We start from the raw sequence: 26,854 nt of genomic DNA on the forward strand, positions 1-26,854 counted from the left end.
CACACTCCTGCCCTGCTCCACCTCCTCCAAATATTAATGACAACAACCACAGTGTCTCATAGACCTCGCATAGACCTGTACCTTATCTGAGCACTTTTTCTATATGAAAGCATCTGACACACATGCACACATGGGACAAGGAGCTGTCCTGCCACCTAGTCTACAGATGGGGAGACTGAGACCTACAAAGGGCAGAGGCCGAGGGTGGAGCCCCAGGTCAGTGGGGTCGGCTTGCCCACTGGCCCACCCTGGAGGGATCTTACCATTCTCATCTCACTCCTCTGAGCCTCAGTGTCCTCATATGCAAAATGGGAGATTTGAGGAGGAAAGAGAGCAAGCCCATGAATTCCTATTTATTGAGCTCCTGCTGGTGTGCCACGCCCCGTGCTGAACCCTCATCAGTAATAAGGAGAACGAATACAAAGACACCTCTGACTTAAGTGGCAGTGGTTTCAGGAGATGGACTCTAGAGCCAGCTCATCCTCATTCATAGACTGCCCTAACCACTAATGGATCGGGTGACCTTGGGAGAGTTACCATCCCCTCTGGAATTTAGCTCCTCATCTGTAAAAATGGGGTAATAATATACCCCAATAAGCCACTCCATGCAGTGACTGGGGAGACTAAATGAGTTTTAACCCATGTTACATGATTTTAACTTACTTCAATCTGAAATCTCAATAAATATTAAGTATCCCTATTTATTTATTGAGTACCTACTGCATACAAGGGAGAGTACACAGCCCTTTCTAACCCTACTACTACTTATAGTACTAATGCTAATAATATGCTGACACTAAGAGTAATACCAATATTAATTGTAATATTGATGCTGACACTAAAACTAATTTTATTTCTTTAAATTTATGATCGACACATAATAGTTGTACATATATATGGGGTAAAGCATGATGTTTTGATACATGTATACATTGTGTAGTGATCAAATCAAGGTAATTAGCATATTCATCACCTTAAACATTTATCTTTTCTTTGTGCTGAGAACATTCAAAAACACCTCTTTTAGCTATTTTGAAATACACATTTATTGTTGACTCTAGTCATTGTACTATGCATTAGAACACCAGAACTTATGCCTCCTATCTAACTGTAGCTTTGTACCCATTGACAGCCTCTCCCCATCCCTCCCTGCCTCCTACCCTCCCATCTGCTGGTAACCACTATTCTACTCTCTATTTCTATGAGGACATACTAATTTTCATAGTAATACTCATCTAATGCTAATACTAATTTTAATCTAACACTAATACTATTATTAATACTAATACTAATTCTAAAACTATTCTAATTCTAACAACAATAGTGATAATGATACATACCAAATATTTTTTGGGGACAATGTCTCACTATGTCACTCAGGCTGGAGTGCAGTGACAATCTCAGCTCACTGCAGCCTCCACCTCCTGGGCTCAAGCAATCCTCCCACCTCAACCTCCTGAGGAGCTGGGACTTCAGGTGCACGCCACCACACCCAGCAAAAAATTTTTTTTTCAATAGAGATGAGGTCTTGCTATGTTGCCCAGGCTTGTTTAATTCTGATATTAATACTAGCATTAATAGACTAATAATAACAGCAGCGGCATTGTTTGCTGAGTGACCCCAGGCACTATGCTAAGCGCTTTCCACCCATAATTCTATCGCATTCTCACCAGCTCCTTGTGCAAGTGTGTATAATTGCCCTCACCTCCAGACTGGGTCTACATAGGTGTGTGGAAATGAAGATGTTCCTCCAGGGCCCTGGGTTCTTGTCTCAACTCTGACACTGATTTGCTGTGTGATTCCTGGGCCAGACCCCCTCTGAGCCTCAGTTTCTTCATCTGGAAAACGGGTACAGTCCTAGCCCGCTACGTGGATAGGAATCACTCAGCACAGGGCCTGCTGGCACACCATAAATGGTGTGCTCTGTAAATGGGAATTCTCATCATCATTATTATTATTAGAAGCAGCGGTCACAACATAGAGAAATCTGTCCTCACAGGGAATGGCAGGCTGGAGGCATGTCTAAGAGCTAAGACAAGGGTTTGGCCGCTGGACTCACCCCATTTCTTCATTTCTGGAGAGCACAGAGGGCTCAGGAAGAGAAGCCAAGGGTGAGGAGTGGGGCACCCCAGAGCCCTGCCTCCAGCAAGAGCTGGAAACCCCGAGGCTGTGAGGCCAGTCCTCACCCCGTTCCCTCCCCCATCCCCGTGGAGGGGGCGCAGGCTCAGAAGTCTGCGGCAACAGTTCAGCCAGCAAGGAGGCAGCTGGGAGTGGGCAGATAAGAGAATCAGCGGGGCCAGATCAGGCTTTGGGGGAGACGAGGGCAGGGGCGGGGGTGGGGTGTCCTGGCCGCGCGTCTTCTCCGTCAGGCCTAAGTTTGAGACTCTTCTTCAATGTCCTCTCTTCTCAGAAGCCTTCCCTGACTGGCTCACCCCCTCCTGGTATCTTCTGGGGTTCTAGAGCCCCTGCTTGGTCCAGGCCCCGTGGCATTTGTACTGTTTGTGCCTCTTCTGTACTGTGGAGCCCATCAGGGTGGGGACAAAGCCTGACAGACTGTGGTGTCAAAAGCACCAAGGCAAATGTCAACCAAAGCCTGGCTAAGGAGTCAAGCGTTTGCCCTCAGAAACAAACTGTTAGTTGACTGTTTTAAAAAATGGAAAGTATAAAGGGTGCTGTAACAAGCATCTACTTTTGTCAAACATTAATATTTTGCCTTATTGACTTCAGATTGTTTTTAGAAGATATGCGATATTACAGATGCTCTTGTACTGATTCCATTTCCCTCCCTCCTTCTACTGCCTTGAGCTTGGTGTTTATCTTCCTCATGAGTATTTTTACTCCATCACTCCATATGTTGGTACCCATAAACACCATATGATACCCAGGGTTTTTTTGGCCTGTTTTTGCACTTCATGGAAATGGAAGCACATCATACAGTATGTGCTGCTTTTGCTTAGCATAATGTCTGTGACATTCTTCCACATTGTCATGTGTATCAATAGTTCATTCTTTTTTTTCTTTTTCTGTTTATTGAGACATAATTCACATACCATAAAATTTGCTCTTAACCATAAAATTCACTCTTAAAATGTATAGTAAAGCAATTAGTATATTCACGAGGTTGTGTAACTATCCACTACCTAATTCCAGAACATTTTCATCACCCCCAAAAGGAACCCTGTATCTATTAACATATACCCTCCCATTCCATTTCCCTCTCCTCCCATCCCCGGGCCATCACAAATCTCTTTGTCTCTATGAATTTGTCTGTTTTGGACATTTCATATAAATGCAGTCATATAATATGTGGCCTTTTGTAACTGCCTTCTTTTACTTCACATAAATTTTTTAAGGTTCATTCATATTGTAGCATGTATCAGTACTTCATTCATTTTCATGACTGAATAATATTCCATTGTATGAAAATACCTACTACATTATAGCCAGGATGTGGTGGCTCACACCTGTAATCTCAGCACTTTGGGAGGTTGAGGTGGGTGGATTGCTTGAGCCCAGGAGTTCGAGACCAGCCTGGGCAGCATAGCAAGAACACGTGTCTACAAAAAAGAAAAATTAGCCTGGTGTGGTGATGCATGCCTGTGGTCCCAGCTACTTGGGGGGCTCAGGTGGGAGGATCAGCAAGTTGAGGCTGCAGCGAGCCATGATTGCACCACTGTACTCCAGCCTGGGCAACAGAGTGAGACCCTGTCTCAAAAGATAAAAGGAAAAAGAAATACCGCATTATGCTTATCCATTCACCCATTGATGGACTCTTGGCTATCACGAATAATGCTGCTATGAACATTCATGTGAAAGTTTTTATGTGGACGTATGTTTTTCGTTTTCTTGGGTATATAATTAGGAAGGGAACTGCGGGGTGATATGGTAATTCTGTTTAACTTTCTGAGGAACTGCAAGTGTTCTCCACAGCTGCTGTACGGGGGTTCAAATTTAAATTTAACCACATTCTCTCCAACACTCTCTCTCTCTTTCTTTCTTTCTTTCTTTCTTTCTTTCTTTCTTTCTTTCTTTCTTTCTTTCTTCTTTCTTCTTTCTTTCTTTCCTTTCTCTCTCTTTTCTTTTCTCTTTCTTTTTTTCTTTTTTCTTTTTCTTTTTTGTTTGGCAGGGTCTCACTCTGTTCCCCAGGCTGGAGTACAGTGACATGATCTCTGCTCACTGCAGCCTCAACCTCCTGGGTTCAAGTGATCCTCCCACCTCAATCTCCTGAGTAGCCAGGACTACAGGTGCATGCCATCACACCCAGCTAAATTTTTGTAATTTTTTGTAGAGGTGGGATTTTCACCATGTTGCCTACGCTAGTCTCAAACTACTGGGCTCAGGCAATCTGCCTGCCTTGGCCTTGCAAAGTGCTGGAATTACAGGCTACCACGCCTGGCCTCCAACACTTTTTATTGTCCCTCTTTTTGATTCTAGCCATCCTACTGGGTGTGGGTGTGAAGTGGTATCTCGTTATGGTTTTGATTTGCATTTCCCTGTGACCACTGATGTTGAGCATCTTTTCATAAACTTGTTGGTCATTTATCTTCTTCTTCTTCTTTTTTTTTTGAGATGTAGTCTTGCTCTGTCACCCAGGCTGGAGTGCAGTGGCATGATCTTGGCTCACTGCAGCCTCCACCTGCTGGGTTCAAGTGATTATCCTGCCTCAGTCTTCTGAGTAGCTGGGATTACAGGCACCCGCCACCATGCCTGGCTAATTTTTGTATTATTAGGAGAGATGGGGTTTCACTATGTTGGCCAGGCTGGTCTCGAACTCCTGACCACAAGTGATCCATCCGCCTCAGCCTTCCAAAATGCTGGGATTACAGGCATAAGCTACCATGCCCAGCCCATTTGTTTTCTTTGGAGAAGTGTTTATTTAAATCCTTTGCCCATTTTGCATTGGGTTATTTGTCCTTTTATTGTTGAGTAGTAAGAGTTCTTTATGTATTCTGGATACTAGACTCTTTTTAGATATGTGATTTTCAAATATTGTCTTTTGTAGGTTGTCTTCTCACTATTTTTTTTTTTGTGACAGGGTCTCACTTTGTCACCCAGGCTGGAGTGCAGTGGGGGTGAACGTGGCTCACTGAGACCTTGACCCCCCAGGCTCAAGTGATCCTCCTGCCTCAGTCCCCCAAGTAGCTGGGACTACAGGTGCATGCCACCATTCCTGGCTAATTTTCGTATTTTTTGCAGAGATGGGGTTTCACCATGTTGCCCAGGCTGGTCTTGAACTCCTGGGCTCAAGCAATCCACTCACCTCAGCCTCACAAAGTGGTGAGATTACAGGCGTGAGCCACTGCGTCCAGCCAGAAAGCTTATAGTTTTGATGAACTCCAGTGTGTCTATTTTTTCTTTGGCTGCTTATGCTTTAGATGTCACATCTAAGAAACCATTGCCTAATCCAAGGTCACAAAGACTTATGCCTGTTTTCTTCTAAAGCAGCGGTCCCCAACTTTTTGGCACCAGGAACCGGTTTTGTGGAAGACAATTTTTTTCCACAGAAGTGGGGATGTTTTCAGGATGATTCAAGCGCGTTATGTTAGAGTCTCATAAGGAGTGCACAACCTAGATCCCTTGCATGCACAGTTCACAATAGGGTTTGAGCCCCTAAGAGAATCTAATGCTGCAGCTGATTTGACAGGAGGCGGGGCTCAGCTTCGTGAATGGCAGCAAGCCGCAGCTCACCTCCTGTTGTATGGCCCAGTTTCTAAAAGACCACACAGATGGGTTTGTGGCCTGGGGGTTAGTGACCCCCGTTCTAAAAGTTTTATGGTTTTAGCTCTTACATTTAGGTCTTTGATCTGTTTTGAGTTGTTTTTTGTATATGGTATGAGGAAGGGGTCCCACTTTATTCTTTTGCGTGTGGATACTCAGCTGTCTCAGCACCATTTGTTGAAAGGAGCATTCTTTCCCCATGGAATGGTCTTGGTACACTTGTCAAAAAGCAATTGCTAGCTGGACACAGTGGCTCACACCTGTAATCCCAGCATTTTGGGAGGCCAAGGCAGGAGGATCACTTGAACCCAGGAGTTCAGCCTGTCCAACACAGTGAGACCCTGTCTCTACAAAAAGTTTTTTAAAAATTAGCTGAGCACGGTGGTGCATGCCTGTAGTCCCACCTACTTGGGAGGCTGAGGTGGGAGTATCACTTAGCCCAGGAGTTTGAGGCTGCAGTGAGCTGTGTTTGTGACTGGGCAACAGAGCAAGCCCCTGTCTCAAAAAAATCAGTTGCCTATAATGTATGAATTTATTTCTGGACTTTCAATTCTATTTCGTTAATTTATGTGTATGTTTTTATGCCAGTAGCACGTGGTCTTGATTACTGTAGCTATATAGTAAGTTTTTAAACTGGAAGGTGTGAGTCCTCCAACTTTGTTTTTCTTTTTCAAGATTGCTGTATTTTGGGCCCCTAGCACTCCCATGTGAATCAGCTTATCAGTTCTGCAAAGAAGCAAGCTGGGATTCTGATAGGGATTGCATCAAGTCTGTAGATCAATTTGGGGAGTATTGCCATCTTAACACTATAAAGTCTTCCAATCCATGAACATGTGATGTCTTTCTATTTATTTAGGACTTCTTTAAGTTCTTTCAATAGTATTTTATGGTTTTCAGTGTATAAGTCTTGCTCTTCTTTCATTCATTTTGTTACTAAGTATTTTATTCATTTTGAAGCTATTGTAAATGGAATAGTTTTCTTAATTTCACTTTTGGATTGTTAATTGCTAGCATATATCGTTAAGCTTTGTATAATCTTGTATCATACAAAATCTTATATCCTGCAACCTTGCTCTAATGGTTATGCACTAACGGGGCTCTAATGGTTTTGTGGTGGATTCCTTAACATTTTCTATGTATAAGATCATGTAATCTGCATATAGGGATAGTTTTACTTCTTCCTTTCCAATATGGATACCTTTTATTTCTTTTTGTTGCCTAATTGCCCCAGGTAGAGCATCCAATACAATGTTGAAAAAACATGGTAAGAAGGGGCATCCTTGTGTTGTTCCTTTCCAACTTTCACCATTAACTATGATGTTAGCTGTGGGTTTTTTGTGGATGTCCTTTATCGAGTTGAGGAAGTTCTCTTCTATTCCTAGTTTGTTGAGTGTTTTTATCATGAAGGAGTGTTGAATTTTGTCAAATGTTTTTTCTGCATCTCCTGAAAAGATCATGTGGTGTTTGTTCTTTATTATATTAATATGATGCATTATATTGATTGATTTTCATTAGTTGACCAAACCTTGCATTCTTGGGATAAATTCCACTTGGCCGTGGTGTATAATCCTTTTATATGTTGCTGGATTCTACTTACTTGTATTTTATTGAGGATTTTTGCATCTATACTTAGGTATTGGTCTGTAGTTTTCTTGTGATATCTTTGTCTAGTTTTCTTATCAGAGTAATGCTGGCCTCATAAGTTCGTTCCCTTTTATTGAAAGTAATATTTCATGGAATGGATATACCACATTTTGTTTAACCACTAATCTGTTGATGAACATTTGCATTGTTTCTAGTTTCTTTCCCTATTATAGCAAATCTGCAATTCATAAACTCATATTCCTCTCTCTGTGTACACCTGTGAAGGAGTTTCTCGGGGGAGGAGGGAGGAAATATCAGAGCATCTACCCATTCATTCATCTACCTACCCACTCACCCATCCACCCATCTGTTCCTTCCTTCCTTCCTCTATTCCTTCATTTTCTCTTTCCTTTCATCCATAAATCATCCATCGTCAGGCACATAATGTCTGGGTCCATGGCAAATTGTCTTTTAGAATGAGGCAGAAAACCCCTTTCCTTTTTTTTCCACTGCCAGAAAATGCTACAGGTTTTAGGAAAGCCTTTTACTTGCAAAAACTCATATCTTCACACTCCCTCTCTTCGCAGCACTTTTGGGGCTCCTTGGCGGTTCATTCACAGGGTCTGGCTGAACTACCCTCGGAAGACTATTTGGCAACCAGAGTCCAGAAGACCAGGAGCTCCTTTACTTCAGGAGACTCTCACACATGCTCCTCCATCCATCACTCCTTCACTCAGGAATCCGCACACTTCCCTTCCCACTTGCCTGACTCATCTGTCTGTCCCTTCTCTTGTTTTAGAACCCAAAATGTCCTCAGGCCTCTTCTCTAGCTGACATCCTCTTTTTTGTTGAACTCATCCAGTCCCTATCTTCAAAATATCTCCAGAATCTAACCATTTTAAAAAAATCATCTCCATGCTTGCTTCGGCAGCACATATTCTAAAATTGGAACGATACAGAGAAGATTAGCATGGCCCCTGCGCAAGGATGACATGCAAATTCGTGAAGCGTTCCATATTTTTTTGGCAAGGCATGTTGGTTTGCTTGTGGGAATCCCAAAGGAGACCCCAGCTCTCATGATTAATAGGCTCTGTGGTTCTGGTTTTCAGTCCATTGTGAATGGGTGTTAGCAAATTTGTGTTAAAGAAGCTGAAGTTGTTTTATGCGGAGGAACCGAAAGCATGAGCCAAGCTCCCTACTGTGTCAGAAATGTGCGTTTTGGAACGAAGCTTGGATCAGATATCAAGCTGGAAGATTCTTTATGGGTAGGATTAACAGATCAGCGTGTCCAGCTCCCCATGGCAATGACTGCAGAGAATCTTGCTGTAAAACATAAAATAAGCAGAGAAGAATGTGACAAATACGCCCTGCAGTCACAGCAGAGATGGAAAGCTTCTAATGATGCTGGCTACTTTAATGATGAAATGGCACCAATTGAAGTGAAGACAAAGAAAGGAAAACAGACAATGCAGGTAGATGAGCATGCTGGGCCCCAAACAACCCTGAAATAGTTACAGAAACTTCCTCCAGTATTCAAGAAAGATGGAACTGTCACTGCAGGGAATGCATCGGGGATAGCTGATGGTGCTGGAGCTGTTATCATAACTAGTGAAGATGCTGTTAAGAAACATAACTTCACACCACTGACAAGAATTTTGGGCTACTTTGTATCTGGATGTGATCCTTCTATCATGGGTATTGGTCCTGTCCCTGCTATCAGTGGGGCACTGAAGAAAACAGGACTGAGTCTTAAGAACATGGATTTGGTAGAGGTGAATGAAGCTTTTGCTCCCCAGTAATTGGCTGTTGAGAAGAGTTTGGATCTTGACATAAGTAAAACCAATGTGAATGGAGGAGCCATTGCTTTGGGTCACCCACTGGGAGGATCTGGATTGGTTCATGAATTAAGGCATCAAGGTGGAAAATATGCCGTTGGATCAGCTTGCACTGGAGGTGGCCACGGTATTGCTGTCATCATTCAGAGCACAGCCTGAAGAGACCAATGAGCTCACTGTGACCCACTCTTACTCTACTTGGCCAGGCCACAGTAAAACAAGTGACCTTCAGAGCAGCTGCCACAACTGGCCATGCCCTGCCATTGAAACAGTGATTGAGTTTGATCAAGCCATGGTGATACAAAAATGCATTGATCATGAATAGGAGCCCATGCTAGAAGTACGGTCTCTCAGATTTGTACCAGTGAAATATGATGTATTTCTGAACTAAAACTCAACTATAGAAGACTCAACTATAGAAGTTAAAAGAAATTGTATTCCTGCCAAGTAACCACCACTTCTGCCTTAGATAATATGATTATAAGGAAATCAAATAAATGTTGCCTTAACTTCAAAAGAAAAAATCATCTCCTGGCTGAGTGCAGTGGCTCACGCCTGTAGTCCCAGCAGTTTGGGAGGTTGAGGCAGGAGGATTTTTTTTTTTTGAGACAGAGTCTCCCTGTGTCGCCCAGGCTGGAGTGCAGGGAAACGATCTCAGCTCACTGCAAGCTCCACCTCCCGGGTTCACGCCGTTCTCCTGCCTCAGCCTCCCAAGTAACTGGGACTGCAGGCGCCCGCCCCATGCCTGGCTAATTTTTTGTATTTTTAGTAGAGATGGGGTTTCACCGTGTTAGCCAGGATGGTCTTGATCTCCTGATATCGTGATCTGCCCGTCTCAGCCTCCCAAAGTGCTGGGATTATAGGTGTGAGCCACTGCGCCCGGCAGGAGGATCTCTTGAGGCCAGGAGTTTGACACCAGCCTGAGCAACATAGCGAGACCCCGACTCTACCAAAAAACAACAGCAACAACAACAAAAAACCCAAACAAATAAAAATCACTTCCCCCATCCCCACCATCACATTTGCGTGGACCACTGCAGGGGCCTCCCCCTCACTGGTCGCCTGTTTCCACTTTCGCCCTGACAGTCTATTTTCCATGCAGCGGCCAGAGGGAACCTGTTAAATCCTAAATCAGATCACGTCCCTCCTCTGCCCACAACCCTCCTTCAGCTGCCTGTCGCTCATAGTAAAAGACAAAGTCCTTGCCCTGGCCTGCCAGACCCCACCCATCTGTACCCCTTGCTTCCCCAACTGGCGTCTTTGCTGTTCCTCACACACACCAGGCACATTCATGCATCAGGGCCTTTGCACTGGCTGATGCCTCTGCCTGGTGTGCCCTTCCTCCACTGGCTATCTGTGTGGCTCACTCCCTCATCTCTTCAGATCTGTGCTCAAGACCCTTCTCAGTCACACTTTCCGGGACCACCTCATTAGACATCAGAAGCTGCCCTAGCAATTTTTTTTTTTCAAGTCAGAGTCTCGCTCTGTCACCCAGGAAGGAGTGCAGTGGTGTGATCTCGGCTCACTGCAATCTCTGCCTCCAGGTTCAAGCAATTCTGGTGCCTCAGCCTCCCGAGTAGCTGGGACTGCAGGCATGCGCCACCACACCCAGCTAATTTTTGTATTTTTAGTAGACAGGGGGTTTTGCCATGTTGGCCAGGCTGGTCTGAAACTCCTGACCTCAGTGATCCACCTACCTCGGCCTCCCAAAGTGCTGGGATTACAGGCGTGAGCCACTGTGTCCAACCTGCCCCAACAGTTTTTATCTGCATTCCCTCTTTTCCATGTTTTCTTTTTCTCCAAACCATTTACCAGCCTGTAACATACTTAATATTTTACCTACTTAGTTTTCTTTATTTTCTTTCTCTCCTACTAGAATGGCAACTCCACCAACAGGGGTATGCTTATCTCTTTTGCTCAATGCTGTCTCTCCAGTGCCTGGAGCAGGGCCTGGCACACAGTAGGTGTTTAACATACGTATTTTAGTTGACTGAATGGTGGAGGGGGGACAGAAACAGGAAATTTGACCTTGTCCCACCTACCCTGCCACGAGCTATGCTTCAATTGAGATGGTTTGGCTTATTTATTTATTTTGTGGAGGGGGGGTGTCTCACTATGTTGCTCAGGCTGGTCTCGAATTCTTTGATCTACTAGATCCAAAGGTAGAAAGTGCTAAATACCCTGGGAGTGAGACTAGAGAAGGCTCTCCTGAAAGAGGTAGTATTGCCTGGTGCTGGTCCTGGAAGGTCTGATGGGAATGAGAGATCCTGGGATTCTGCGAGGCCCAGGAATGGAGGAAACAGCAGGCAGCAGCTGGAGGAGTGAGAAAAGTTAGGAAAGGATGAAGACGATGGTGTCACAACGAGAAATCTGTCAGGGGCCTTGAATCCCGAGGTGATGACCCTAGATTCGGTGCTCAGAGGTGTCATACCCTGGTCATAGGCCGGAGGCCGAACAGCTCAGAGATCTCACACCCTACATAAACACCCATGCACGGCGCCAATACAATAACGAAGACTCCGTATTCATTGAGAGGTTATGCATTTATTAGGCCAGCTTTGATGACATACAGACGTGTAGGTTTGGTTCCAAATCTGTCTTGGGTCCCCTCTCAGCAGGATGTGTGAAGTGCCTAAGTCCTCAGTCCTCGGAGATCTCTGGGCCTGGGTGGGGGTTTGCAGGAAGGAAAGGAGAGGGCGACATCAAGGGGGACAGAATGGAGGAGGTCCAGCCTCCATCACGAGGAGATGTAGTTGGACACCTCAATCAGATTTCTGTCAGGGTCTCGGAAGTAGATGGACATAATAGGCCCTTTTGCCCCTGTTCTGGGGACTGGCCCCTCCTCAATAGGGACATCACAAGCCTGAGGTGGGAAGAAAAGACAAAAGTCATTTGTCAAAGTCTGTGTGTGAGACCAAAATTTAATTCCTTTTTTTTGTTTTTTTGAGACAGAGTCTCGCTCCATCACCCAGGCTGGAGTGCAGTGGTGAGATCTCAGCTCACTGCAACCTCCGCTGCCTCCCAGGCTCAAGCAATTCTTCCACCTCAGCCTCCTGAGTAGCTGGGATTACAGGTGCATGCCACCATGCCCAGCTATTTTTTGTAGAGACGAGGTCTTGCTGTGCTGCCCAGGCTGGTCTCGAACTCCTGACCTCAAGTGATCTGCCCGCCTCAGCCTCCTAAACTGCTGGAATTACAGGCACGAGCCACTGCGCCTGGCCTGTAAAATTTAATTCCTTATAGTGGCCTAGAAGACCTTAGAACACTGCTGTATCTTTCTGACCTCATCTCCTACCATCCTCCCCTCCATCACTCCATTCCAGCCACTTATCAGCTAGATGGCCTTGGGCACAGTACCTAACTACCCTGTACCTCGGTCTCCTCATCTGTAAAATGGGAAGGATAATAGTACCTAGTATTATCTAGTAAGTGGCAGAACCAGAATTCGAACCTAGGCAGTCTGGGTCAACGACCATACTCATAACCCCTATGCTTCACCCATTTTACTTCCAAACCAGTCTTTTTCACTGACACTTCCCAAAGAAGGAGTCTAGGTTATTTGCACGGAATATATATAAGACCTCAATCCGTGTTCTGCAAAAGGGAAACTAATACCCCTTTTATTTTATTGTAGAGATGGGGCCTTGCTCTGTCACCCTGACTAGAATGCAGTGGTGCGATCACAGCTCACTACAGCCTCAACCTGGGCTCAAACGATCCTCTCACCTCTTAGCCTCCCAAGTAGCTGAGACTACAGGCACACACCACCACGTCCGGCTAATTTTTTTGTATTTTATGTAGACACAGGGTCTCGCCATGTTACCCAGGCTGGTCTCAAATTCCTGGGTTCAAGTGATCCTCCCTCCTTGGCCTCCTAAAGCACTGGGATTACAGGCACGAGCCACTGTGCCCCTGGCCTTACTTTAATTTTTTAGAGACAGGGTCTTGCTGTATCACCCAGGCTGGAGTGCAGTGGCATGATCATAGCTCACTGTAGCCTCCACCTCCTGGGCTCAAGTGGTCCTCCCACTTCACCCTCTTGAATAGCTAGGATGACGGGCATGCACTACCACGCCTGGCTACTTTATTTTTTTTTAAGAGATGGGATCTCACTATGTTGCCCAGGCTGGTCTGGAACTCCTGGCCCAAATGATCCTCCCACCTCAGCCTCCCAAAGTGCTGGGATTGCAGGCGTGAATGACCATGCCCAACCAATGCCTCTTCTAGATGACATCATTTTAAGTATTACAGAGACACTGGATTAAATAACGACAAATCAGAAATTATTCCCTCTCCAATCTTCTTTCAGTCCTTCTTATTACACAAAGAAGGTGGATGCTAACAAGTTCTTAGTATCTCTTTAACCACCTGCCATATGTCCCTTTGTAATGTCAGAGCCAGGGAGTACAGGGAACGGAAGTGGCTAGAATCTAATGACATTGTTATGCTTTTATAGCTGTTGGTTTTTACAGTTACTTTTCCTTTATGCCAAGATATAATGGGTTTTTCATGTACTTGGATGAACATTTTCTTTTTATATAAATGTATTTAGGGCTGGGCATGTGGCTCATGCCTATAATGCCAGCACTTTGGGAGGCCGAGGTGGGCGGAGCACTTGAGGTCAGGAGTTTGAGACCAGCCTGGCCAACATGGTGAAACCCCGTCTCTACTAAAACTACTAAAATTAGCCAGGTGTGGTGGCACGTGCCTGTAGTACCAGCAACTTGGGAGGCTGAGGCAGGAGAATCACTTGAACCCGGGAGGCGGAGGTTGCAGTAAGCCGAGATCATGCCACTACACTCCAGCCTGGGCGACAGAGCAAGACTCTGTCTCAAAAAAAAAAAAAAAAGTATTTAAGTGCATAAATGTAGGTTTTTTTTGTTTGTTTGTTTTACAATGGGGATGCACAGTTTCCTTTTTAAACACATTTATTTACATGAAAAAATTGTCAGTCAAAATAGTACATAACTGTGTGCAGACATTATCTGGTTGTGGTAAAACTTGTTACCTCTCTGGGTCATTCTTCTGTTTTCACTGCGTTTGCAGCAGCTTTTGCAAAAAGAAGAGAAGTCCCACTCACCTTGAGGTGCTGGATCATTTCCTCCAAAGGCACCTCTGTGATCAGACATATGTCCAGGGAGCCAGGAACTGGGTGAGCGGCTTTGGGTTCAAATTCCTTTCCCACCTCGTGGAGGTTAAATTTCTGGTCTCCAAAACACAGTGCTTTCCGGTCTTCCTACTTGGTGAGGAGGGGCAGAGAAAACAGCCTAGAATTAAACCTCCAAGATGAGCGTGAGATGAAGCCTTTCCACCTATCCCAACAAGGTTTAAAAAAAAAACTAGAATGGGGCTACTACACAACAGCCCTTTGCCCCACCCAAGGCTCATTCCCTAGAGGCAAGTGTACGAGTTTATTTCTCCTTGAAATTATTTCCATATCTCCAAATAGTGTTTATACCACTCAAGGCAGAGATAGCAATTTGCCTACCCAGTATACATTTCCCCTTTATTTCTTATAAACACAACAGAAATTTCAGTGGGGTCAACCATGTACCCAACTTTAAAAACCTACATTTCCCAGCACGTCCGGAGGCCACGTTAGCTGGACCGGGCAATGAGATGGGGGCAGAGGTGTGGGTGGGGCTTCCGGGAACCTCCCTACCCCACTGCGCTGGCCCTTATTGCTCATTCACTTCCTCTTGCTTCCCAGCCACTGCCCATGACCTGACTAACTACCACTGGACTGGTTGTTCAGTGAGAGGAAAAGAAAACTCTTGTCTTGTTTAACCCACACTTAGTTGAGTTTTCTCCTACGTGCTTCCAAAGTCCCTAACTGATGCACCACTGTTTATTTATTTATTTGTTATTTGAGACAGAGTCTTGCTCTGTTGCCCAGGCTGGAGTGCAGTGGCACAATTTTGGCTTACCGCAACCTCCACATCCTGGTTCAGGTGATTCTCGTGCCTCAGCCTCCGGAGTAACTGGAACTACAGGCGCACGCCACCATGCCCAGCTAATTTTTATATTTTTAGTAGAGATGGGGTTTTGCTATGTTGGCCAGGCTGGTCTCAAACTCCTGACCTAAGGTGATCTGCCCACCTCAGCCTCCCAAAGTGCTGAGATTACAGGTGTGAGCCACTGTGCATGGCCTCTTTTTTTTTTTGAGACAGAGTCTTGCTCTGTCGCCCAGGCTTCAGTGCAGTGATCACGGCTCACTGCAGCCTCAACCTCCCAGGCTCAAGTGATCCTGCAACCTCAGCCTCTGAGTAGCGGGGACCACAGGCACACCCCACCACGCCTGGCTAATTTTTTTTATTTTTTGTACAGACCGGGTCTCCCCATGTTGCCCAGGCTGGTCTCGAACTCCTGGCTCAAGTGATCCCCGCCTCGGCCTCCCAAAGTGCTGGGATTACAGATGTGAGCTGGTGTGCCCGGCCGCACTACTATTTCTTCATTTAGCAACTTGAGATATTTCCTGTCACCTCCCTGCTATGATAAATGAGAATTTAGCTCATTCACATTACTACCTCTTCCAATACAATTTGATTATCATTTTTAGTTTCTCTTTTAGCTCCTTAACAATTTTTAAATAACCCATTTGCATGTTTATTTTGTTTACTTATTTATTTTTTTTAAGAGACAGTCTCATTCTATCACCCAGGCTGGAATGCAGTGGTGCAATCACGGCTCACTGCAGCCTTGACCTCCTGGTCTCAAGCAGTCCTCCTGCCTCAGCCTCCTGAGTAGCTGGGATTCCATTACAGGTGCACACCACCACGCCTGGCTAATTATAAAACTTTTTTTTTTTTTTTGTAGAGACAGTAGTCTCAGTATGTTGCCCAGGCTGGACTCCAACTCCTGAGCTCAAGCGATCCTCCTGCCTCATCATCTCAAAGTGTTGGGATTACAGGCGTGAGCCACCACATTTGGCTGCAAGTTTATTTTTGTAGATCAACTACAGATTAACGCACAGCCCTGCCATGTTCTTCATGAATCCTCCCTCTCCTGGACCTCTCAACATGTGCCATTTCTTTTTTTCTTTTTCTTTCTCTTTTATATCACTATGAATGATAACACATCCATTCAATCAGAAAATGACTTTATTTCACTTTTTTTTTTTTTTTTTTTTGAGACAGAGTCTCGCTCTGTCACCCAGGCTGGAGTGCAGTGGCAAGATCTCGGCTCACTGCAACCTCCGCCTCCTAAGTTCAAGCGATTCTCCTGCCTCAGCCTCCCGAGTAGCTGGGACTACAGGTGCCAGACACCATGCTTGGCTAATTTTTGTAGTTTTAGTAGAGATGGGGTTTCAGCATGTTGTCCAGGCTGGTCTCGAACTCCTGACCTCAAGTGATCCACCCATCTCAGCCTCCCAAAGTGTTGGGATTACAGGCGTGAGCCACCACGTCTGGCCAACTTTATTTCACTTTTGGACTTGAGGATAGTTTGGCTCAGTGTGCAGTTGTAGGTTGCAGCTTATTTTCCCATAGCCTTTTAAATATGTTGCTTCATTGTCTTCCCCAAATGTGGTGTTGCTGTTAAGAAGTCTGATGTTCATCTGTGTTTTATTCTTTGGTTGGTGATACATCCATCTTCCACTACTGCAGCTTTAGGATTTTTCTTAATCCTAATGTTCTGAAATTTCACTCCATTGTGTCCAAGTACAGAGGTTGAGGCATCATGCACCTCGTTATCACCATTGGCCCACGCAAGGACTATCTCTTGTTTTATTTATCTTTTTCCCTTCATTATCCATTCCCATCTCTACCTTAGGCAACCATTATAATGTGTTTGATGTGTATCCTTTGGTTTTCATAAATTGCTGTAAAAAGTGTGTTACTGTTTTATGTGTGTGTATTGTAAAGGGTAGCATGCTGTAGACCTGATTGTTTCTTCATTTTTCACTCAGCACGTTCTTTTCAAGACCCGTCCATGTTGCTGTGTACACATCCAGTCTGATGTTGCATAATACTACATTTCTGCTTAAGTTTCCATGTTAGATTTAACATTTTTAGCCAAATAGAAAAAATTGGCCGGGTGTAGTGGCACGTGCCTACAGTCTCAACCACTCAGGAGGGTGAGGCAAGAGAAGCACCTGAGTCTGGGAGGTTGAGGCTGCGGTGAACCGTGATCGCACCACTATACTCCAGCCTGGGCAACAGAGTGAGACCCTGTCTAAAAGATTTTTCTTCTCCTGTTTGCGATTCCTCGAGCCCTTTGTATTTAAGTTATATGTGTGTGTGGGAGGGGTGTTCATGTGTACTTCCTTGTTTTAGAGCGGTTTTAGGTCCACAGCAAAATTGAACAGGAGGTATAGGGATATATACACCTTGCCCCGACATATGCACAGCCTCCCCCACTTCTTTTACTTAGTAATATGCATTTAAGTTTCCTCCATGTCTTTTTATGGATTGATAGTCCATTTATTTTATTTAATTAATTTATCTATTTGAGATTGAGTCTTGCTCTGTCGCCCAGGCTGGAGTGCAATGGTGCAATCTTGGCTCACTGCAACCTCCGCCTCCTGGGTTCAAGTGATTCTCCTGCCTCAGCCTCCCGAGTAGCTGGGATTACAAGCGCCCACCACCACACCTGGCTAATTTTCGTATTTTTAGTAGAGATGGGGTTTCACCATGTTGGCCAGGCTGGTCTCAAACTCCTGACCTCAGGTGATCCACCCACCTCGGCCTCCCAAAGTGTTGGGATTATAGGCATGAGCCACCGCACCTGGCAGATAGTCCATTTACTTTTATCACTGAATAATATTTCATTGTCTGGATGTGCCACAGTTGATATATCCATTCACTTACTGAAGCACATCTTAGTAAGGCATTTTTTTGCTTTCTCTGCATTTGCCTTTTTTGAAGTTATTCCAAATTATCAAGGATAGTTCAATCTCTGGAAACCTCTTTTTTTTCCCATGGGGTCTATCTTTCCTGGGGTCTTTCTTACACCTGTTCCAAACTGGACTGATTGTTCTCTAAGTACCTTTCTGGGATCTTCCTCTTGGGATACATTGTGGCCTGACTTCCATGTCTTCCATATTCCCAGATTAGTCATCCAATTTTTTTTTTTTTGAGATGGAATCTTGCTCTGTCACCCAGGCTGGAGTGCAGTGATGCGATCTCGGCTCACTGCAACCTCTGCCTCCCAAAGTGCTGGGATTACAGGTGTGAGCCACTGTGCCTGGCCAGTCCCCCATTTTGATATAGCATACCCTTAAGTAATTTTCAAAGCAAGTGGGAAATTTTGTAAGACTTCGTATGACTAAGAATGCTTTTATTCTACATTTGCCTTTTTGTTTGTTTGTTTTTTTTGATACAGTCTTGCTCTGTCACTCAGACTAGAGTGCTGTAGTGCAATCTCGGCTCACTGCAACCTCTGCCTTCCAGGCTCAAGCAATTCTCATGCCTCAGCCTCCCAAGTAGCTGGGATTACAGGCGTGCACCACCATGCATGGCTAATTTTTGTACTTTTAGTAGAGATGGGGTTTTGCCATGTTGGCCAGGCTGGTCTCAAACTCCTGACCTGAAGTGATCCGCCCACCTCAGCCTCCCAAAGTGCTCGGATTACAGGCATGAGCCACCGCACCTGGCCCCTACATTTACCTTTGGTTAATAGTTTGATTGGACATAGAATTCTAGGTGGAAAATTTTCCCCTCAGAATCTTGAAGGTGTCCTTTTATCTTTTGGTCTCTGGTCTCTTGGAAAATCTGATATTTGTTTTTTTTTTCTCCTTTGTAGGTAATCTACTTTTTAATCTCTATGAAAGCTCTTAGGACCTACTTTTTCAGTTTGATGTTCTATAATTTCAGAAGGATCCATGTAAGTGTCAACATGCTGGATACTTGGTTAACCTTTTCCATGTAGAGACTGCAAAGTTATCTTGCATTGTTTCTATGATAATTTCCTCCTCTCTTTTTTATCCATTCTCTCTCTGGAAGTCCAAATATTCAGAGTTTGGAATCTCCTCTATTGATCTTTTTATATTTTCTCTCAGATTTCCCGTGGTTTTCCTTTTAGAGTTAAGTTATATGTTAAAGTGTTATCAACAAATTTTAGCCCACCTGAATTTTGGCATTTGGGGAAGTGGTTACCTTAAAAGTCATGACCTCCATGCCCAGGATCTTGGAATAAAACATGGTGGTGTCTTTGATGCTCTTCACCGTCATCACGATGTGGTCAAGTCTACGGATAAGACATGGGGGAGGGGTCTGACTGCCGTCCCTCCATGACTAAAAAAAGAAAAAAAAGTCAGAAGAGACCACATTGCCATTTGTCACGCCTGTGTTTTCTTCTCACCTCCCCCTACCTCCCCAATTATGCTACTTCCTCCTCACCCTCTTTCAAGGGGAAAGGCCTGAGAGAATACTTACTGGTAGAATCTTACTGCCCATGTGTGGATTCATGAGAGCCCACGTGTCTGCCATGACCACTTTCCACTGTTTTCTTGTTCCCTTTCTTTTCTTTTCTTTTTTTTTTTTTGAGACAGAGTCTCACTTTGTTGCCCAGGCTGGAGTGCAGTGGCACAATCTCAGCTCACTGCAACCTCCGCCTCCCAGCTTCAAGCGATTCTCCTGCCTCAGCCTCCTGAGTAGCTGGGATTACAGGTATGTGTCAGCACGCCCAGCTAATTTTTGTATTTTTAGTAGAGATGGGGTTTCACTATGTTGGTCAGGCTGGTCTTAAACTCAAACTCCTGACCTCAAGTGATCTGCCCGCCTCGGCCTCCCAGAGTGCTGGGATTACAGGAGTGAACCACCGCACCCGGCCTTCTTGTTCCCTTTCTCCTCTTCCAGAAGTGAAGATTAGGGGAGTGGAGACCAAGACAATGCCCCTCCCTGTTTTCCCCTAAATAGAATTCATCTCTTTTCCAAGAAGTGACAAGACACAGAGTAGGCCCAGTCCTGTGAATTGGCCAATTTTACCCAGCCCCCTCCTTTCCCATTCTGCAGCTTCAGTCACAGAGAACAGGACAAGAAGGGGGCATCTCAGAAGAAATGAAGGTTTCTGGGCATGCGTGTTTACAGATCCACCTTGACACCCAGAGGTAGGACCACTCCCCCACCTTCCACTTTCCCGCCCTCAGCACACTTCCCATCAGATCTTTCTCTTGACTTGAATTATTTAGTAATTTGTATATTTACAGTATGTCTGCTACAGGATTATAAAGCACCTGTGGTCTGGCACTATAGGCAATGGAGTATAATGCTTAAAAGAATAGATTCTGGTGGTGGCACCTGTAATCTCAGCACTTTGGGCGGCTGAGGCAGGCAGATCTTTTGAACCTAGGAGTTTGAGATCAGCCTGGGCAACACAGTGAGACCCTGTATCTACAAAAAAATACAAAAATTAGCTAGGTGGGGGGGGGCACTCACGTGTAGTTCTGGTTACTTGGGGGCCTAAGGTGGGAGGATCACTTGAGCCTGGGAGGCGGAGGTTGCAATGAGCTATGATCATGCAGCCGGACTCCTGGGTGATAGAGCAAGACCGTGTCTCAAAAAAAATAAAATAAAATAAAATAAAGATTCTGGAGCCAGATTGACATTTAAATAATTTCTCTAATTTCTCTGTGCCTTGGTTTTCCCTTCTATAAAATGAGCATGATTTTATACATACAGGATTATTGTGAGAGTTTTAAAAAAGTACTGTTTTTAAGGGCATAGAACAATGCCTGATCCATATCAAGTGCTATAAAAGGATTGATGATGATGATGATGTGTGGATATCTTGTTAAAATCTAGACTCCAGTTACAATGACCCCCTATCTCTACAGCCTCATCCATTGCTCTTGAACTCCAATCTACACTGTCCTTTAGCCTGTTCCTCATAAGGACCACCCTTGTACCTTTCATTTCAGGGCCTTTGCAGATGGTAATGCCTGTCTCCCTGACTAGAATGTAAGCTTCATAAGAGCAGGGACTTCTGTCCGTTTTGTTCCCCACTCTTTCCCAAACAACTAGTTCAATCATATTTATTCAATAAATAAATATCTACTGTAACAACTAGGGACAGTGCTTGGCACAAAGTCTGACTAATTTATATTCTGTTCAATTCGATTCCATTGGATTCCATTCTATTCCGTTCTACCCTTTGCTATTTTATTATTTTCTATTCCACTGCATTTAGTTCCATTGAAACCAGCCCATTTTAAACAATTGATTTCACTGAGCTCCAGCTAAAAAAAAATCCTGTACCATTCTATTTTCCTGAGTGGAGGAGGCATTAGCAAAGTTGCTGAGTTCTGCTCTCCCAGTGGATACAAAAGATCCACATGGACATAGGAATTGCAGAAAGAGAAAATGACTGACATTTTGGCTCCATTGAAAATAAAGTCGTATGTTGAAAAAAATTTTATTAACTTTCTTTTTTAATTCCCTTTTTGAGACACGGTCTTGCTTTGTTGCCCAGCCTGGAGCATGGTGGCATGATCACAGGTCACTGCAGCCTCAACCTCCTGGACTCAAGCAATCCTCCTACTTCAGCCTCCCTAGTAGCTGGGATTACAGGTGTGTGCCACCATGCCCAACTATTGTTTGTTTTCTTTTTTCATTTTTTTGTAGAGGTGAGGGCTCACTATGTTTCCCAGGCTGGTCTTGAACTCCTGGGCTCAAGCAATCCTCCCTCCTCAGCCTCCCAGAGTGTTGGGGTTACAGGCATGAGCCACTGCACCCAGCCCTTATTAACCTTCTAACATTTGTAGAATCGGTCACAATACCCCGTTTACGTTCCTGGTATTGGCAATCTATATATTTTCTTAATTTCTCGAGATAAAATAGACATTGCTAGTATTTTATTAATCTGTTCAAAGAATCAGCTTTCAACATTGTTGGCTTTATTGTATCTTTGCTTTCTATTTCACCAGTTTCTGCTGTTATAATTTCCTTCCTTCTACTTTCTTAGGTTCCACTTGCCATTCTTTTCCCAGTTTCTTGATAGGGAAGCTCAGGTCATTGATTTTCAACTTTTCTACTTTTCTGATCTGTGCATTTAGAACTATAGATTTCCTCTAAGCACTGCTTTGGCCACATCTGCATCATTTTGATAGTCTGTTGGAAATAAACTCCACCTATTCCTCCCATTATTCAGTTCCCTGCCAGCTTAGATTCACTCCCCAGATCCTGCTTTGCAGACTCAGAGCTCCATCCTTGCAAATTCAAGGACGAGCAGGGATGGCTGTCTTCAAGAACAGGAAGGCCAGCATGGCTCAGAACCCAAGAGTGAATGAGAGATGAGTGGGAGGGCAAGGCAGGGTTCGGATCCTGCAGAGTCTTGGAGGTGAAGTTACAAAGCCTGTTTTATAAAATGATGATCAAGACATAGTCATCACACAGAGGACTGGGTGTGGTGGCTCACGCCTGTAATCCTAGCAATTTGGAAGGCCAAGGTGGGTGGATTACATGAGGTCAGGAGTTTGAGACCAGCCTGGCCTACATGGTGAAATCCTGTCTCTACTAAAAATACAAAAATTAGCTGGGCATGGTGGTGTGCACCTGTAATCCCCTACTCGGGAGGCTGAGGCAGGAGAATCGCTTGAACCTGGGAGGCAGAGGTTGCAGTGACCTGAGATAGCACCACTGCACTCCACTCTGGGTGACAAGAGCAAACCTTGGTCTCAAAAAAAAAAAAAAAAAAGACGTAGTAATCACACAAGGCTTACTGTGTGCCAAGCCCTGTTTTACACACTCTACAAAAATATAATCCACTTTATTTCTCACCACAGCATATAAAATCCCTATAGTCAGAGTGCCCGGAACACCATGTCCTTCCTCCTTTGGCCTCCTCTACAGGGAAGGGTTCTGTCTTCCTACAGGGTCCTCTTCAAGGTCCCCTTCAGGTTGCCAGGGGCCTCTGAATTCCTCTCCTAAAACTCAAGGTCAGCGCTGTGTTTCCTAGCCTCTCTCCACATGGCCTTAATCATGACAGCATTGGGGGCACCCTGCGTGAGCCACCTTTGTATCTCTCCACCTGTCCCTGGCTAAACTGCGGGAGGAGCCAGCCCTCAGCCCCGGCCCAGCCCTGCACACCTGAGCACAGGGCCTTCCATGGCTTAGAGCTGGGCCTTTCCATGGGCCTCTGCTGCCCTCTGCTTGTCTCTGAAAGAGAAAGGGAGAGAGGAGGACAGGAAATGGGAGCCAGCAGAGAAGGGAAACAGGTTACTAGACCAGCTTCAGTGCCAACACACTTGTCCCAGATCCCCAGGGGCCATCTTGTTCACCTGTTTCTCCGAAGTCCTGCTCCACATCTTGACTGGCAGCCTGGAGGGCAGATGGCGCAGCATGGCAGGGTAGGCGTCTTTGCCCAGGGTCCTCCCAACAACCCTCTGGCTCAGCGCCTGGAGATCAAGGGGCAGGAATGGGAGGGCACAGGCTGAGGACTGTGGGAGGTGACACAGGTAGGCGGTACAAATGGAAGGACTTTGACATTAAATTCAGGGCCTCAAAATTGAAAGCTTAAGGTGGATGTGTATAAGGGATTACTTCTTGTCAATACTGAAGGCTGGGTTCGGTGGTTCATGCCTGTAATCCCAGCACTTTGGGAGGACAAGGCACGTGGATCACCTGAGGTCAGGAGTTCGAGACCAGCCTGGACAACATGGTAAAACCCTATCTTTACTAAAAATGCAAAACATTAGCCAGGCGTGGTGGCGGGCGCCTGTAATCCCAGCTACTTGGGAGGCTGAGGCAGGAGAATCGCTTGAATCTGGGAGGCGGAGGTTGCAGTGAGCCGAGATGGCGCCGTTGCACTCCAGCCTGGGCGACAGAGCGAGAGTCCATCTCAATAATAATAATAATACTGAAAAACCACCAAATATTAAGGGGATCTTTATTCTAGAGTGTGATGCCTCTGGTCCACTTAGGGGTATGTCTCCAAAGTGTGAGATCTGTGAGCTGTTTGAGAGTGTGTCAGGGGTGTGAAGTTGTGAGATATCTGAGTTAGAGTATGACTGCTCTGACCTATTAGGTGTCTGTTTCCAAGCCAAGATCCCTAAACTCTTAAGAGTTCTGAGCCCCTTGGCCAAGCACGGTGGTTCACACCGGTAATCTCAGCACTTTGGGAGGCCAAGGTGGATTGATTACTTGAGGCTGGGAGTTCGAGACCAGCCTGGCCAACATGGTAAAGCTCCATCTCTACTAAAAATACAAAAATTACCCAGGCATGGTGGTGCGCACCTGTAGTCCCAGCTATTCAGGAGCCTGAGGCAGGAGAATAGTTTGAACCCGGGAGGCGGAGGTTGCAGTGAGCCGAGATCGCGCCATTGCACTCTAGCCTGGGTGAAAGAGTGAGACTCTGTTTAAAAAAAAAAAAAAAGTTCTGAGCCCCAGGGTGTGATGTTCCTGAATTATTTTGGGGGATGAGTTTTGGGGGATGAGATTTGCAGTCTTCCTCCTCCTCCCCACTCACCCTTCACTCACCCTCACCTTCCGCTGCTGAGAGTAAGAGAACATTCATCAGCCCAGTTGCTGTTCACTTTACCCTGAGCAGAGCTCCCCCATCTCTCTTACAGGTTATTTGTCTGGCCCCTGGAGCATGTGAGTTTGAGATTTTTGTTTTTATTTAACCCCAACACAAACACTTTGTGTTGTGGATATTGTTTTGTTTTTGTTTTTTTTTTTTTGAGACAGTGTCTCACTTTGTCACCCATGCTGGAGCCCACTGGCGCCATGATGGCTCAGTGCAGCCTCAAACTCCTGGGCTCAAGGGATCCTCCTGCCTCAGCCTCCTGGGTAGCTGGGACTACAGGTGTGTGTCACCATGCCTGGCTAATTTTTGTGTTTTTAGTAGGGATGAGGTCTAAGTGTTGGGATTACAGGCGTGAGCCACCGCACCCGGCCAGATATTGTTTTTAAGCATATGATTTTCCTTTAAAAAGAGTTACACAAATAATATGTGAATACAGGTTTGTATAAAAGATTTGAAAAACAGTCTGAGGGTGGTGGCTCACACCTGTAATCCCAGCACTTTGGGAGGCTAAGGCGGGTGGATCAATTAAGGTCAGGAGTTCAAGACCAGCTTGGCCAATATGGTGAAACCCCATCTCTACTAAAAATACAAAAATTAGCTGGGCATGGTGGCATGCAGCTGTAATCCCAGCTACTCGGGAGGCTGAGGCACAAGAATCACTTGAACCCGAGAGGCAGAGGTGGCAGTGGGCTGAGATCGTGCCACTGTACTCCAGCCTGGATGACAGAAGGAGACTCTTTCTCTTGAAAAAAAAAAAAAGATTTGAACAACACATCAGTACATGGACTCTAGCAATCATCTCTACCCCCATTGCCCCAAAATGACCACTGGGGTCAGATTCTGGTGTTTCCTTCCAGATACAGTTCTCTGTGTTTCCATAGTGTGTGTGTGCGCACACTACACACATGCACTAGGTCACTGTAACTGACTCCCCCTTGCTTTTCCCTGCCTATAGCACATCCTGTAGAAGGTAACCCCCACCCCTGCAGGTACACACAAGTCCCATCCATTCTGTGTCACGTCCAGTGGGCACTCTGTGCTGTAACATGAACCCTCATTATTCGTTTCACTCTGCAATAGTCCTTGGGTATCAGTGAACATTTACAAGATTTTCCTGGTTGTTTGCTCCTACCAGCCTTGTTCCCACAGCTCTGTGCACATGTCTGAGTACTAGAATTAGAAGTGGAATTGCTGGGTGTATTAGAGTTCTCCGGAGAAACAGAACCAGTAGGAGAAACAGAACCAATATGTAATATATTACAAGGATTGGCTCATGTGATTTTGGAAGCTGAGAAGTTCCACAATCTGCCATCAACAAGCTGGAGACCCAGGAGAGCCAGTGGTGTTGTTCTGAGAACCAAAGGGCTGATGGTGTTGGCTGGGCATGGTGTCTCATGCCTGTAATCCCAGCACTTTGAGAGGCCAAGGTGGTTGGATCACTTCAGGTCAGGAATTCAAGACCAGCCTGGCTAACATGGCAAAACCCCATCCCTACTAAAAATACAAAAATTATCCGGGCGTGGTGGCACATGCCTCTAGTCCTAGCTACTTGAGAGACTGAGGCAGGAGAACCGCTTGAACCTGGGAGGTGGAGGTTGCAGTGAGCCGAGATTGTGCCACTGCACTTCAGCCTGGGTGACAGAGCAAGACTCTGTCTCTAAAAAACAAAACAAAACAAAACGAAAAAACAAAGGGCTGATGGTGTAAGTACCAGCCAAGGGCGAAGGACTGGTGTTCCACCTCAAGCAGTCATGCAGAGAGCAAATTCCACCTTCCTCCATCTTTTTGTTCTATTCCAACCTTCAGTGGATTGGGTGATGCCCATTTACAATGGGCAGAGCCATCTACCTTACTCAGTCCAACGATTCATATGCTAACCTCATCTGGAAACACCCTCACAGATCCACCCAGAAATAATATTCAACAGGGCACCCTGTGTCCCTATCAAGTTGACACATAAAATTTACCATCACAAGTCCACCCCTTGTTAACTGTCCTTTTCCACTGTCCTTCAGAGATGTCTCAGAAAGGGGCTGTAGTGCTTCAGCTGTCCACTTTCAGAGTGTGCCTGCATAACATGCAGAATCATCTGTAAACCAGGCCCAAGTCTTCTCTTCCTGTGTCAACTAATTGTAGGGAACTCCCCATGAGGCCACAGGTGCAGGCTGGGAGAAAGGAGGCAGGGTAGAAGGAGTGGGGACCATGGACATTTAGGCCTCTTCCTCATGTAACTTACTTGTGTCTTCAGGGCCTGC

General features: G+C 45.3%; 1 protein-coding gene, 1 non-coding gene and 1 pseudogene across 3 annotated transcripts; 2 read left to right on the top strand and 1 right to left on the bottom strand.

Moving 5' to 3' along the window:
• Nucleotides 1-8,217: 8,217 nt before the first annotated feature.
• LOC115833521 lies at nucleotides 8,218-8,324 on the top strand. Its single transcript, XR_004028931.1, has one exon. It is a non-coding gene; the product is annotated as a U6 spliceosomal RNA (small nuclear RNA).
• LOC100588794 lies at nucleotides 8,234-9,483 on the top strand (annotated as a pseudogene). Its single transcript, XR_004028696.1, has one exon. The product of XR_004028696.1 is annotated as a 3-ketoacyl-CoA thiolase, mitochondrial pseudogene (transcript).
• A 2,178-nt stretch (nucleotides 9,484-11,661) lies between these two features.
• On the bottom strand, nucleotides 11,662-23,453 carry GLOD5 (glyoxalase domain containing 5). The gene is made up of 4 exons (XM_003276828.2): nucleotides 23,353-23,453; nucleotides 19,232-19,369; nucleotides 14,218-14,373; nucleotides 11,662-12,000 (listed from the first exon to the last, which is right to left on the bottom strand). The coding sequence occupies exons 1-4, from the start codon at nucleotides 23,413-23,415 to the stop codon at nucleotides 11,875-11,877; spliced, it is 483 nt and encodes a 160-aa protein (XP_003276876.1). The 5' UTR covers nucleotides 23,416-23,453; the 3' UTR covers nucleotides 11,662-11,874.
• Between the last annotated feature and the right edge of the window lie 3,401 nt (nucleotides 23,454-26,854).

Source organism: Nomascus leucogenys, chromosome X (assembly GCF_006542625.1).
Source record: "Nomascus leucogenys isolate Asia chromosome X, Asia_NLE_v1, whole genome shotgun sequence".
In the NCBI taxonomy this organism is placed as follows: domain Eukaryota; kingdom Metazoa; phylum Chordata; class Mammalia; order Primates; family Hylobatidae; genus Nomascus; species Nomascus leucogenys.

Excerpts from the sequence above, each read along its gene's own strand:
- GLOD5 (XM_003276828.2), bottom strand. The coding sequence starts at position 23,415 with ATGCTGCGCCATCTGCCCTCCAGGCTGCCAGTCAAGATGTGGAGCAGG. Across the intron at positions 19,370-23,352 it reads GCAGGACTTCGGAGAAACAG|TCATGGAGGGACGGCAGTCA; the intron begins GTGAACAAGATG and ends TTCTTTTTTTAG. Across the intron at positions 14,374-19,231 it reads TGGAGGTCATGACTTTTAAG|GAAGACCGGAAAGCACTGTG; the intron begins GTAACCACTTCC and ends CTCACCAAGTAG.